Below are 14009 nucleotides of genomic sequence, written 5' to 3'. Positions count from 1 at the left end.
GACTGTGAGGGCAGGAATCGTAATTAACTACACTACCCATAATGCATCAGCTCACCTAATTCAGAATCCATTCGCCGTGTACCAACTCATGACGGGTACGAGCTGTTATGATCCCGATGGATGTGGAGAGGGAGAAAAGTATGTCGTCCCGCTCTGACAGGTACATGACAGGCTGCCTTCAGTTTTCTACTTCCGGCGAGGAAATCGTGTTTTTATGATCCGCGACCGCTGCGGCGTCCCTCATACTATGATGTAACGATTCCCATGAACTCAGCTGCTCATTGCAACGATCTAAACATATGATTGCTGCGATTTTATGGCGTAAATAAAGTACATGTAATTTATGTAAATTGGTAGAAACGTTGGATTTAGATAGTAATTTACACGCACTGTGTTTGATATAAACAGTTCAAAAGTAGGTGAACAGCATGACGTCACTTGAGGCGTCACAAGGCTGGAGGAGAAGCCATAATAGTTACACCTGGAAAAAAAAAATAGTTACACCTGGAAGGGGGCAAAATGAACACTCGTTAACACATATGCTATATTACAGCGGAATTGTATTTAGATTGAAGTTAGTATTTCTTTCACTTTTTTTCTCAGATTTTTTTATACCGTAGACAAATTCCTGTCAATTTCAAGTTGAAACAACAAGACCCCTTCTCTTTCCTAGCCATTGAGTATGAACAATAAAGGTGTTTAATTTTCTTATTTTAACATGTTTACTTCTTTTTAATCATTTTTTAAATTCATCTCACTTACATGGCTAAATTCTGCTGGCAGTTACATTTTTTAAAAAGTATTTTTGCCATTTCTAAGACCAATGATGGTTTGTACAAATTTAGAGAAAGTGAAAGCTGATTTTTGGATTTATTTCACTTTGGAAAAAAATTTTTCCCCCCCAAAACAGTTGATGATGATGATGATAGATGATGATGACTTTATTAATCCCACAATGGGGAAATTTCATATATCTGTGGCAGCAAAAAACGACATTCAGAAATAATCTAAATAACATCAAAAAATGACATAAAAAATGACATTCATATTAAATTATTAAGAATATTAAATTATTAAAAATTATAATTACAATTATCATTGAAATTATTGTCGAAAATGAGATTCATAATAAATAGATAAATAAATAAATATTAAATACTACCACTAATAATAATAACAATAATAATAACAATAATAATTTTAAAAAAAAGTTGAGTACCATCTTTTAAAGCCAGGGCTTTATTTTGCTTTAGTCGGCACTGCTTCGTCATTGATAGAATAGAGATGAGTTTTCAAGTACTTTGTGAACAAACAGCTGGTTTTGCTGTGTTTTTTCTCGGTGTGTCAGGTCAGTGAATAAAAGCGGATCAACAGGAGAAGTCTGTCCTGCCTCTATTTATACCAGCCAAGCAGCTCTTTGCTGTCAATGTCAGTGTTGGGTTGATCCTCTTAGTGTCCCTCACATGCTGGAACAGCGAGGACGACGCTCCGGCAGCCACAAGGAGCAAAGGATCAGACTGCATACATGCAGATCACTGGACGCACTATAGAGAACAGCTCTGTCAATTACACTCAGTGACTTTGTCAGGGACTCTTCAGGCCTGCTTGTAGTTGTTTCTGGGAGGTGTTTGGATAAGCTGGAGGGTAGCAGGCTGTCCTGTGAGGCAGACATGACTCTGCTGGACTGTGCTGGAGCCAGAATATCCGGGTGTTGGTCGCTGAGGGGTGACAGCAGGTAAGATGCAACCCACCGCTGCTGCTTTCTCTCCACTCCACGGACTATAAATAGTCAGTATGCAGGATTTGTGCAGAGGCCAGAGGAAGTGCAGGATCTGGAATTGTTTACATGGATTTCAGTGAAAGCTGCAGTCAGGGTCACCTGCTCTGGGTTCATTCTAAACTTTTGCAGTTGGAGATGCAAAACTATCATTGGCCACATTTTCATAAATGATAAATGTTTACATCAACACAGAGGCGGCTGCAGAGCTGGAAGAATTCTCATTCATTTTCTAATTGGAGCCCATGTCAGCAGGAGATGCAGCAGCTGAGTTGACTTTCTAAAAGCTGTAAAACAAGCTAAAGTTAAGGTGCAGAAAAACTTCACTCAGTGTAGGTGTGGTTGTAACTTACTCATAATTGCAGGAAATAGTTCATTTTCAAACCTTTAAGATGATCAGGAAGCTTTTGTAAATATTTGACCTCATATAAACTTTTAAACCCATTGCTTCAGTTAGAGAATGTTTTTGTGACAGTTGGGTAAATTAAACAGGAATAAACAAAGTCTTTAGTTTCGTTTATTTCAACTTTACCATTTATGTTCATTTCTGTTAAATCCAGACAACTTAGTTTGACTTCTGCTGACCATTTCAGTCAGAAGACTTTATTGCTGGGGTCAAGACATCGATTTAGGGGGTTTGAACTTTGTGTTATTGAGCTGAAATTAAAAAAAAAAGAGGTAAACAGTGGTCATCATTTATTGTCAAGGTCTGCAACAACAGTTCACTGAGCTGTTAGGTTTAAATAGATTTGGAGACATGCAAAGAGTCAGGAGTTTAAAACCAACATTCCTAGACGTCTAACATGAGACGGACCATTTCCTCTTTAGTAAATGAAAACAAATTGTCCCGATAGCTGATTCTATTTCTCATTTTTCTACATTATCTTTGTGCAAGATTTTCTATAAAATCCAGAATTAGAGTTTTATTGTTTTAGAAAAGACAAATGGGAATCTTAGTTGATCAGCAAGTCTTATTTTAAAATATAAATATTTGTGTATAATTATGCAATCATCACATGAAATTGGTTTAATCAGACCAGCTCATTTGTCTAGTAAGCTGTTTCTTATATACATTTATTTTTTCTGTTGTTTTACAAAATAAAATGGTTTAGTTAAAATCTTAAAAATTACAAAGATTACTACAGTAAACTGAAAGAAATCAAATGATTAATCACATTCTTTAATCTCTAGAGACGCAAAAATCTTAAAGCTCTTGCAACATCAATACAATTTTCTTTTTGTATTTCAAACAAAAAAAACAGTTTTAAAAGTTTATAAGGAGATTTAAAATTTATGGTTGTAGTGAATTTAATTTAAATACATTTACGTCATTGTGAAAACACACAAAAACGTTTTTATTCATTTATTTATTTATCTTTTTAGCGAATCAGCTTTCACAGGTTGTTTACCAGAGATTTTTACGCTGGATGCCCTTCCTGCGACAACCCTGTGTTTTGTCTGACTGGGAACCTTTTTTTTATTGGGAGATATGTCTTGACTAAAACTGATATCTATTCTGTATTTCTATGATGAAGAGTCATTTCTTTTCAGTCAACTGAGATAAAGGGCGTGGCAGCAGTTCTGTCATTAGAAGTAAGCTTATGATTGATTGTTAAAAAATGCTCTTGGACTTACATTTCTGAGTTTGACACAATAATGATATGTTTCCCATTTTAAATAAGTGATTATAAAATATGGCTGAAAAAACCCCAACACAAATACACATCCAAGTGTGTGTGCCCAGCTTCTAACCTCTGACCTTTTGCTGCGTGGTAGTGGGAGCGGGGAGGACTCTTTGGACCGGCTGCTGCCTCCTGCTGGGGCCCCGCGCAAGAAGAGCGCCACCTCTCTGAGCAAAACAGAGCCTCCTCTGCTCCGCACTGGAAAACGCACCATCTACACGGCCGGCCGCCCTCCCTGGTATGACGAGCACGGCGCTCAGTCTAAGGAGGCCTTTGTCATCGGTATGATCGTGTCATATGAGGGAAATGCTTTGAGCTGCAGTACCTGTCCTTTACCTCTCCTTTCATGATAAACATAAATGCTTTAGTGTGCATCACACATGCATACCAGAAAAAGTGAGAAAACATAATGGCTCATTGAAATGCATGGTGGGTCTGCAGGGTTATGTGGGGGCAGCGCTTCAGGGAAGACCACCGTGGCCAATAAGATCATCGAGGCACTGGACGTGCCGTGGGTGGTGCTTCTGTCTATGGATTCGTTCTATAAGGTGAGGAGGATATTGGACTTTATAAAAAAGTTTTTATTTTGCTGTTATCGGATTTTTGAAAGGGAATAGATTTTTTCTATCCATCACATTGGTATTTCTTCTATTCTCACTCTAACTACATTGACAAAATTAGAGTTTGCCGTGATGATTAGATTACACCCTGTCTGTTTCTCCAAAAAAAGCAAACAAACCAGTTGAAGGGCCTATATCATGCTTTTCTTAAGCCTGCATGCTAAATAATCCATTTTTAAGTTAAATTTATTCCCCGGAAGTAGAACGACTCGATCCCTGAGGCACCGCCTTTCAGTCTTTGTGGGTGTCACCATTTTATGACGTCACACTAGATCCAGCATCGGCAGCGTGTCTGCGCTTTGCCCACGAAAACAGACACCATCCGAAACTTTTGCAAAGATGGATGTGCATAGTGTGCATATAAAAGGAAAATGTTTAGCCAATCACCGCTAGCTCAATGGAGAAAGTGTGCTTGTGTGTTAGCCTGGGGGCAGTGATGGCAGCGCAGACTCTTTGTGAGGAACCACTTGTTTTTGTGGATTGGAAGGCGATGTTGGTCAGAGAGGCTTGAATGGATCAAAAATACAGCTTTTGTGTGTTTTCTTTCATGAGAAATGAACAATATAACACACTTAAAATCCCTAAAAAGTTTATTTTGGTGACCTTTAACTCTATAGGAAGGTGTGCTTAATGCTCAGGTTTTGCCAGAGTTCATAAACTTTTAGGAACTTGTTGAATATCGAGGTTTTGGGTTAGAAGTCATGTTTATGTAGAGAAACAAACTTTTTTAGCTAAAAGTTAAGCAATTTTTTACCATACTTATTTGGGATAACACAGTTCTGATAATATAACACCTTACTGAGGTGACACTCCTTTTTCTGCCCACTGTGGTGCTTTCCAGGTCTTATCTCCTGAGGAACAGGTCCTGGCAGCACAGAACGACTACAACTTTGACCACCCCGGGGCTTTTGACTTTGAACTGCTGGTTGCCACCCTGAGGAAACTGAAGCAGGGCAGGAGTGTGAAGATCCCGGTGTATGATTTCACCACGCACAGAAGGCAAAAAGACTGGGTGCATTGATCTTTATTGTTTGAATAAACACAATTTTTTTCCACAATGCTACAATAAATTCAGGGAAGAACAAAATAAGGCATAAACTAATCAAGCTCTTCGTTGCTAGGCATTTATATATTCAAGGATAAAAAAAACTAATGAGCCTTAATTAAAATTGTCATTTTCATAGGAAATTTTCCCTCATTTTCTAACAAGTGAAGTAGCTTTCTTCTTCTGAGACCCCTGTGTAATGCTTTTGCAGAAGAACCTGTATGGCGCCAGCGTTATCATCTTTGAAGGAATTATGTCTTTTGCCGACAAAGAGCTTCTTCAGGTGAGGCGCGGGCCTTTCATTGTTCCTTTTTTGAAGACATTTTCAGTCAAAGTCGTCACAGAGTGATGGAGCTTTTCACCAGTGTCCTCCCCGCCTGCAGCTGCTGGATATGAAAATCTTTGTGGACACGGACTCAGATATCCGGCTCGTCCGACGGCTTCGCAGGGACATCACAGAGCGCGGGCGGGACATTGAAGGCGTCATCAAGCAGTACAACAAGTTTGTGAAGCCCGCCTTCGAGCAGTACATCGAGCCAACCATGAGGCTGGCTGATATTGTTGTCCCAAGAGGTAAAACAGCTGCTGCAGATCATTTTGTAAAAAGTTCAAGCTTGATTTCCTTAAAAAGGAATTACAGACTGCACCTTCAGCTGTGCTTGTTTTTCTTCCAAGGTGGGGGGAACATGGTGGCCATTGATCTGATCGTACAGCACGTCCACAGCCAACTGGAGGAGGTGAGTCACTGTATGTTAGAGGCTGGCGCCACCATGTGTTTAAAAGTGGCACATAGAATTAATAGGGATTTATTTTTTCATTTATTATTTGCCAACAGCCGAACCAGAAAGTTAAATGTAAAAGTTTTGAATATTGATAAGTAAAAAAAAAAATTATTTCTAATGGAAATTAAACATGTGATGAAACCAAATGCATTAGATTACACTGTTACAGGTAAAATAAAAGAAATTTGACACAGTGTAGAAAAGTTTAATGAAATACTAAATACATCCAATTTTCTGGTCAGTTGTTCAAAACACTTTCAAATGCATTTATTTCTTTTCTCTTTTTAGATCAACAAAGTGGATATTCTGGTGTGTTTCCTCACTCATTTATCTTTGTAGGTTACAGTGGGTCATTCTTGATTGACTGTGTTTTAATGCTCAGTTCTTATGTCTCCATCTCTTTAACTGGATACAAATCTGACTATTTATTCAAGCTGTTCTCATGGCAGCCTACTGCAGTGTGAATCTTTCCATAATGGAGTCCAGTCACAATGGTGCAAAAGAGACTCTCTTATAAAAATGACTCGTCTCCTTCTAGGAATTCACACAGATCAAATATTTGTGCCACATCTGTATTTTCAGACCCAGTTTCAGTGTGTGGGGTCAGACTCATTGTTAAGAAGGGTCTGATCTGCTTTCATAGTTACACAACGCTTTTCCTGCCTGTTCCTATTAATTAATGGTTAACAAAGAAACAGCCAGGAAAATTATAGATCCTGTGTCTGCAACACAGAACCAAATCATCACCTCTCCACCTCTGTGCTATACAGTGATTGTAAAGAGTTTGTTTTGGCTGATTTTATTCAAACTTGGCATTGGACATGCGACCAGACAACTCCTTTTAAACTTGTTTTAATTAAGTATGTTTATGTTTGTAATTTGTTCAATATCTGTCTATTTATTATCTGATAAAGTAGTCTCAGTTAAGACACAACAAACGTCTGGAAGAACACATTAATGGAATGATTTTGTTAAAATCTACTTTCAAGAAGACTAAATAATCATTCTTTCTATTAATGAATGAATTTCAACTTTTTTTTTTTAAAGTGATCCAGATTCTTAACTGTAAATTTTTTATTCATTATTTTTTTTGTCTTTGAGATTTGAGACTCAGGCCAGAAAAATTCCCCCCCACTAATCATGCTGTTTTTCTTCATGTGCATTATATCCTTTCTAACCGCTAATCTCCAAGGAAACTAAATTTATGAACTAATTGATTCAACACTTCTTGGCTGGGTTCTTTCTGTGGGGAGGTTGCATGTTCTCCTCGTGTATGCATGGGTTTTCTCCGGGCGTTCCGGCTTCCTCCTACAGTTCAAAAACCTGTTTCAGGGTTTAATTGATGATTTTAAATTGTTTCTAAGTGCACATGTGAGTGTGTGTGAGTGTGTGACAGACCGGTGACCTGTTCGGGGTCTATCTGCCTTCACCCAACAGTAGCTGGGATAGGCTCCAGCAACCACATGACCCCAAGCGGGTTGGAAACAATCTTACTTTTATTCCTGCCTGCTTCTGTTTATAACTGGCATGACACCTGGTCCCCCTAAAATCCCTATATATGTATAAATATAAGCAAAACATTTGTAAAATCTTCAAGTATGCAACACATGACTAACATTTGTTCTGACAGTAAGGAAAATGCTTTATTCTTGTAAAGAAGTGGTCTTCTGCTGTTTTTTTTTTTTTCTCATGTCATTGCTTTTATCCTCTCTTCATGCAGCGTGAGCTCAGCGTCAGGTACACTGATATCTGTTTTGACTTCTCTGGCTTCGCATGTGGGGATGGTGTATTTTACATGCAGCCATGTGCCCTGTCCTGTCTGTCTGTCTGTCTGTCTGTCTGTCTGTCTGTCTGTCTGTCTGTCTGTCTGTCTGTCTGTCTGTCTGCATTAAGTGTCTCTGGGATGCTTCATTCATCTCTAATATTGCTTCAGAATGGCATGGTGAAACCTTTTGACCTGAGCACGCTCTCCTCTTCCGCAGGGCGCTCCTGGCCTCTGCGCAGCAGATGCAGCAGCTGCCTCAGACGCTCAGCGTGCTGGAGAGTACGCCGCAGGTCAGAGGCCTGCACACCATCATCAGGTACCGACTCGTGTGCAGCTTCAGTGTCTGTTCGAAAGCCCCTGTGGTCTTGAGAGCTGCTCTGTTTCTGGCTGTCTTCAGGAACAAAGAAACCAGCCGAGACGAGTTTATCTTCTACTCCAAAAGATTAATGCGCCTCCTTATAGAACATGCACTCACGTTCCTGCCCTCTCAGGTGGGTTTACAGGCCTTAATCAACGTTCACGATGAATGCTGCTGGTGGGATCCCTTTAGTGTCTATTTGCAACAAATGTCTAAGGTGTGTGAATGTGTGTGTGACTGGGTGAATGGGTCTGTGACTGTAAAGCGCTTTCGGCCTTGTAGGTAGAAAAGCGCTATATAAGTATATGCCATTCACGCCATTAAGGTAGGCGTATTTACATTTTTGAGTTGAGCAGTTTTTAGAACGGACTTTTGCTTTCCAAACTCTTCTGGGCTGACAGTTTGCAGGTGGAACAAAATCAGCCAAACAGTCTAAATAATAACTAATAAAGCAGATTTGTATTCATTCAATTGACTTGTTCTATTCACTTTAGTTTGTAAAGTATTAAGTAGGACTGGCCTTATTTATGAGACACAAAAATGTATTTTCAGGGGATTGGCCCAACATTTTTCTATGTTATGAGTGTTGAAAGTGGGTCATGCAGCAAAATAGCAGGTGTATTATCCAAAGACGGAGTAAAAGAAGAGTGGAGCAAATCTTTCAAAAGCCTTGACCCTAATCCAGCAGAAATTTTGTGGAAGGATCTGAAGTGGGCAGATAACATAAGAAAACCCACCAACATCCCAGCAGAGGCAGTTCCACACCCGGAGAGGACTGAAATTCGCATCACTGATGCAGCACACTGATAAACACTGCAGGCGAATGTTAAGCTGCAGTTATTTACAGCACAGAGCGTTGCGTCTTATAATAAACTTCTTAGGTTAGTTTGAAATGTTTCTCAACACTTCTATAGCTAGAAAGAAAGACGTTTACAAAATTATGAAATACTCTATTGAATTGCTATTTTTTTATTGGGGGAAATTTTGAAACATTAGTCCACCTTCACTGAACTTCCCTTCCCTTTTATAATTTCATATTTCAATCCCCATAAAAGGAATTTTCATCCTTTTTTTTGTTTTCAACATCAGTTGAAAATGTGAAAGGGTTAAGACCAGAAATCAAATGGCCATATCTGGGATCATTTACATAAGTTGTTCACTTTTTGGATTTTTTTATATAAAATCTGAGGGCAGATATAGTTATATCTACCAAAATTGATATATCACGTTTTCACATTAAAGTAACTGTGTGCCACTTTTTTTTTTTTTTAAAACAACCATAATCAGCTTTTGTCAGGTAGATAACTGAAAAAACCTGTTAGCTATTTTTATCGCCTTGTCAAAACAAACTAAACATTCTTAAAGCGCCTTTCCACTGATTTTAGAACTCAAACACTGACACAAAACAGTAAAGGTGGGCATACAGCAAGCCAAATATTCTATGTGTATTACCTAACCGAGTGGCCCCTCTTGTGTGTTTTCTGTCAGCCGTGTGCGGTTCAGACTCCACAGGGTCATGAGTATGAGGGCCGCAGGCACAGTGGAAAAGGGGTGAGTGATGTCTCGTTGACTTCCATTCGAGTCTCTCCTCGGGGTTCCAGTCATCACTCTCACTCAGCCTCCTTGTCTCCGCAGATCACCGGCGTGTCGATCCTCCGGGCAGGGGAGACCATGGAGCCCGCCCTGAGGGCTGTGTGCAAGGATGTCCGCATTGGCAAGATCCTCATCCAGACCAACCTCGACTCGGGCGAGCCGGAGGTACCAAAAAAAAAACCATGAGGAGCATAAATGATATTCACTATGTAACACAAGGTTTCAGAATTCTGACTAGCCACAGATGGACATTTTTTATTTTATCCACATGATGCTTGTCTCCGTGGTAACTACCTGTCCTGCTCCTGTAACCATGGTAACTGGTCTCCTCTTCTCCGGCCTTGCCAGCTGCATTACCTTCGTTTGCCCAAAGACATCAGTGAAGATCACGTCATTCTAATGGACAGCACAGTCTCCACCGGTGCTGCCGCCATGATGGCTGTCAGAGTCTTGCTGGTGGGTTGTACGTCTTTGTTTAGGAAAACAGCAACGGGAGCCTCGGTGACCAGCTCTGTACTCACCCCCCAAGTCTGTAGATGCAGTGTAGAAGTTATTGTTTGTTGCCTTTTTTTTTTTTTATTTTTTTTTTTTTTTAGCCTTTATTGTTCATTGTCTGATAGTTGTTCTGATGTGTCTGAGCAGGATCACGAGGTTCAAGAGGATAAAATTATGCTGGTGTCTTTGCTGATGGCAGAACTTGGGGTGCACTCTGTGGCCTACGCCTTCCCCAAGGTGAAAATTATTACCACTGCGGTGGACAAAAACCTGGATGATTGCTTACATGTGATTCCAGGAATCGGTAAGAAATAGGAGTTGAATGTCTCTTTTGGGTCCCGCAGTTTGAACACATTTCTTAATTGTGGGATCAGCTGTATGTTCCTATTAATCTAATTTAATCAAAGTCATTGTGGAGAAAATAAAAGCATAAATAAAATAAGCTGATAAAAGATGTAAAAAAATATTGTTCTTTTTCCATTGAAAGCTGTTGTGTAAATTTAGTTGGAGACTTTAATGTTGTATCATTATTTTTCCTTAAAATCAAAAGTCTCAATCAAAAGTGTCTTTTAGTCATTAAAAATATGTTAAAAAGTAAACTGCACTGTAAAAACCAAATCTTAAAAAAGTTAAATTACCCTTTTTTCAAGAAATAAATGTCCTACTAGAAAAATAGTCACATCAAGAAGGTTTTTAGTACCAAAATAATCTTAGGCTGAATCTGAATTGCTTCTCTACCCCTATGGCTTCTCCATATCCCTACATTTGTCCCTCCAAGAGGAGACATGGGGAAAAAAAAAGTGTCTTCAAATTTGCACATGACTTCCGCTTGATGATGTCATCAATAGTTGCCATCAACAGTCATCGAGTAGCTGCCAGGTCTCAGAAAATACGTAGCAACATTGGTTTTATAAATTTAAAAAGTCATGCAAAAACAAAAATGCAATCCTTCCTTTTAAGTGCTTCAGATCACACCCACATGAACAAATGCATTTCTCCTCCCCACCACGAGCGTGACATGGATCACCCTACCAGGGTAGGGATACCCACTCCTAAGTCGCTACGGTTCCTCCTTAAAAAAAAAAACATTTCAGACACCACTACAGCTTCACATGCCCCTGCAGTTGGAGCAATAGGGAAGAGCCAGAGGGGTAGGGAGGTACAGTAATTCAGATTCAGTCTTAGTTTGAGAAAACTGACTGGAATCTTTTACTTTAAATACAAATGCTTGGTAAGACCATTTTTCCAACCCCACCGGGAGATTTTTCTTTGCTCATTTAAAGAAAATCTGCCAGTGGGGTAAGACCTATTTCTTAGTGGCCTGTTGTAGCAGTGTGCTATGAACATTATGAACTTTTTAAAATTGTCAACGTTTTTCTTTTCTTAGCTTTACCATGAAACTTCTCAATGTTTTGTTATGAAAATGAGTCTGATGTTTAACAACTAATAGATAATTTATGAAATCCTGTTCATAATGACTCCACTTGAATATCACCTGGATAAAGGAGGATGGACATATTCCTGTTTAGAATCATTTCCTTCAGTTTTTTGTTAATAAATATTCTTTTATTCCCAATAAACCAACTTCACCATTCAGTAGTTTTCAGGGTTTTAAAGACTTTTTTTTTAACTTGTATTATTTGATTTGGCTTTATTGGCATTAGGCATACATACTTAAACCTGTTTTACATTTGATTTTTTATTTATTATCTATAAATCTGCTCAAAAACTCCACGGTCAGAACAAAAAATGTAGCAGCGCTTCAAGTAACTAGTGCAACTTTTATGACGGTCAGAGAAATTATCTCATACTTTGGAAAATGTACACCGATTCCAAAACTGTAATAAATCTCTAAGCTAATAAATAGAAACAAACATTCTTGGCCATTTAGTGGGTATGTGCACCCAAATGAATCTGATACTAGAACCAAAATTGACTGTATAGTAACAGTGTTGACTGCAGGAATCCATGTTGCAGTATTTTGTATTGCTTTGCCTTAACAGAGATTTTAAATGCTTAGAATTCTGAGGATTAAAAACAAAGACTTTTAAAGTCTGCTTTAAAGTAGACAGTCGTATGAACATCCAGCCTTATACTGCAGAGTGGTACAATGGTGGACTTTTCAGGTGTGAAGCTTGGCATCATGACCGGTTAGGCAACGCAGGATTTTATCCTGGTTTGTCCTTACTTACAAAAATAAAAATCGGATGTAAGGGATTTACATTTTAAAGTTAGAAAACCATTTTTTTGGGGGGACTTAGGTTGTAAGCAATGACGTTACTTTACACTTTGTTGTTGTTGAAAGTATATCGTTTATCCTTCTGATGTGTCTCCTCCATTTTTGGGCGTTTTAGGGGATTTTGGGGACCGGTATTTTGGGACAGACGGGCAGGAGATCGACTGGAGTGATGAAGAGGAGCAGCAGCTATCAAGCTAACATTTGCAAACCTCTGCAACCAAATGACCTAAAAACTTATGAGCCGAAACCTTTTTTAATTTCCTTTTGTCTGCTGTGGATGAAGCGTTGTTTTCTTAATGCAGCCAGAGTCACAGTCTAGTTTTGGAAACTTTTAAGTCTTTTTTGCAGTACTAAAATAATACTTTTGTACAGAAGGGCTGTAAATGTGGTTCTCTCTTTCAGGTACAACACTTACTTTCACAACAATATTTTGTAATAAATACCCAGGGCTTGCCTGGACTAAATGTTCTTTAGTGCAGGACTGTATGTTAAATCTTATCCGAATATATGGAGATCAGTACTTCAAATTTAGTGTGGAAAAGTCTCATTTTTAGGAACATAAAAGGGTTTGTTACTGGTATTTAAAAATGTACTTTTGATCATTTGTTCTACTTAATAGATTCAAATAAAACGGACTTTGTAAAGATTTATGTAAAATTGCTGAGTGAAATGACTTTAAAGCACATATTAAGCCTCCTCTCATTTTAATGGACATATACAAGTTTTAATATTTATATTTATGGATATTTAGGTACGTTATTTTGTTTAATTACTTTTTTTCCCCAAAACTTTTTGTTTACCACTATGAGAAACGTTTGGACAAATGGGTAAATATGCAACAAATGTCCTTTTTCTGTATACTTATATCTGCTAAATTCCAAGTTGTCTCTACAAGTGAAGCTTTATTAAGCTTAATAAATATTTTTTTCCCTCTTGAGAATAAAAGCATATGCTTGATGTCTTTAATGCTGGAAAAGGGGAGATTTCTGAGTGGAATTATGAAGCTGAAGCAACTTTTGGCTTTAATTTTATGCTGGTTTGATTAAAAAAAAATTTTATTGTTTTTTTAAATATTTATATGTTCATACAGTCAGTTTGGCATGTAGTCAGGACACTCAGGTTTTATAACTGACTCTTGTGTTATGCCCTTTTTGGCCGGCAGGTGTCAGTATATCTCACATGAAATGTGATTTTTCTCCGTTTTTTCCCCTTGCAATAAAAATAAACAGATTAATGCAAAGCATACATTTAAAAAATGCTTTAGAAATAGAGGAAAATATAAATTTCCTCTGTGTTGAGCTCGCTCCTCTCGAACAGTGACTCCCTATTATGGCCCAATTTCGCAGCTTTACGACCTCACGCTCAGAGCGGTGCCTCCTCATCACCGCGTGTTTTCCTCCCACATGGGGCGACCTCTCTCATTCATCCACCGCGATGCCTCCTCACGTGCGCCGTGGCTGTCGAGCCGACTTCCAGTCCTTCCATCCATCCGCTGCTCCGACCCCGCGTGCCGGCTTCTCGACGACTCGCTGACACTTTGATCAGGGATGTCACGCCACGTACGCCGTATTCCCCAAGACAGCAGCACCACGTGACCGCTGCCTCAAGGTTAACTTGTTACCATGGAGACAGGCCCGCCAATTAAAATGCAGC

General features: G+C 38.9%; 1 protein-coding gene across 7 annotated transcripts; it reads left to right on the top strand.

The window, feature by feature from the left end:
• Positions 1-10: 10 nt before the first annotated feature.
• On the top strand, positions 11-13301 carry uckl1a (uridine-cytidine kinase 1-like 1a). 7 transcript variants are annotated; one of them, XM_020704841.3, is made up of 16 exons: positions 1523-1735; positions 3554-3741; positions 3901-4007; positions 4921-5091; positions 5336-5407; positions 5508-5697; positions 5800-5861; positions 6195-6215; positions 7627-7643; positions 7889-7987; positions 8069-8162; positions 9518-9580; positions 9665-9787; positions 9971-10078; positions 10265-10421; positions 12472-13301. In XM_020704841.3, the coding sequence occupies exons 1-16, from the start codon at positions 1671-1673 to the stop codon at positions 12552-12554; spliced, it is 1620 nt and encodes a 539-aa protein (XP_020560500.1). In that variant the 5' UTR covers positions 1523-1670; the 3' UTR covers positions 12555-13301. The 7 variants fall into 7 exon arrangements, with proteins under 7 accessions (XP_078806405.1, XP_020560502.1, XP_078806407.1 ...); XM_078950279.1 differs by lacking the exon at positions 1523-1735 and adding an exon at positions 11-160 and having other exon boundaries at positions 9971-10421; positions 12472-12568; XM_020704843.2 differs by lacking the exons at positions 1523-1735; positions 6195-6215 and adding an exon at positions 12-160.
• The last annotated feature ends 708 nt before the right edge of the window (positions 13302-14009 follow it).

The sequence above is a fragment of the Oryzias latipes genome, chromosome 7, assembly GCF_053564925.1.
Source record: "Oryzias latipes strain Hd-rR chromosome 7, Olatipes_Hd-rR_3.1".
Taxonomy (NCBI): Eukaryota; Metazoa; Chordata; class Actinopteri; order Beloniformes; family Adrianichthyidae; genus Oryzias; species Oryzias latipes.
Note: the sequence above shows the minus strand (reverse complement) of the source record. Positions and strands in the feature narration are given on the sequence as shown.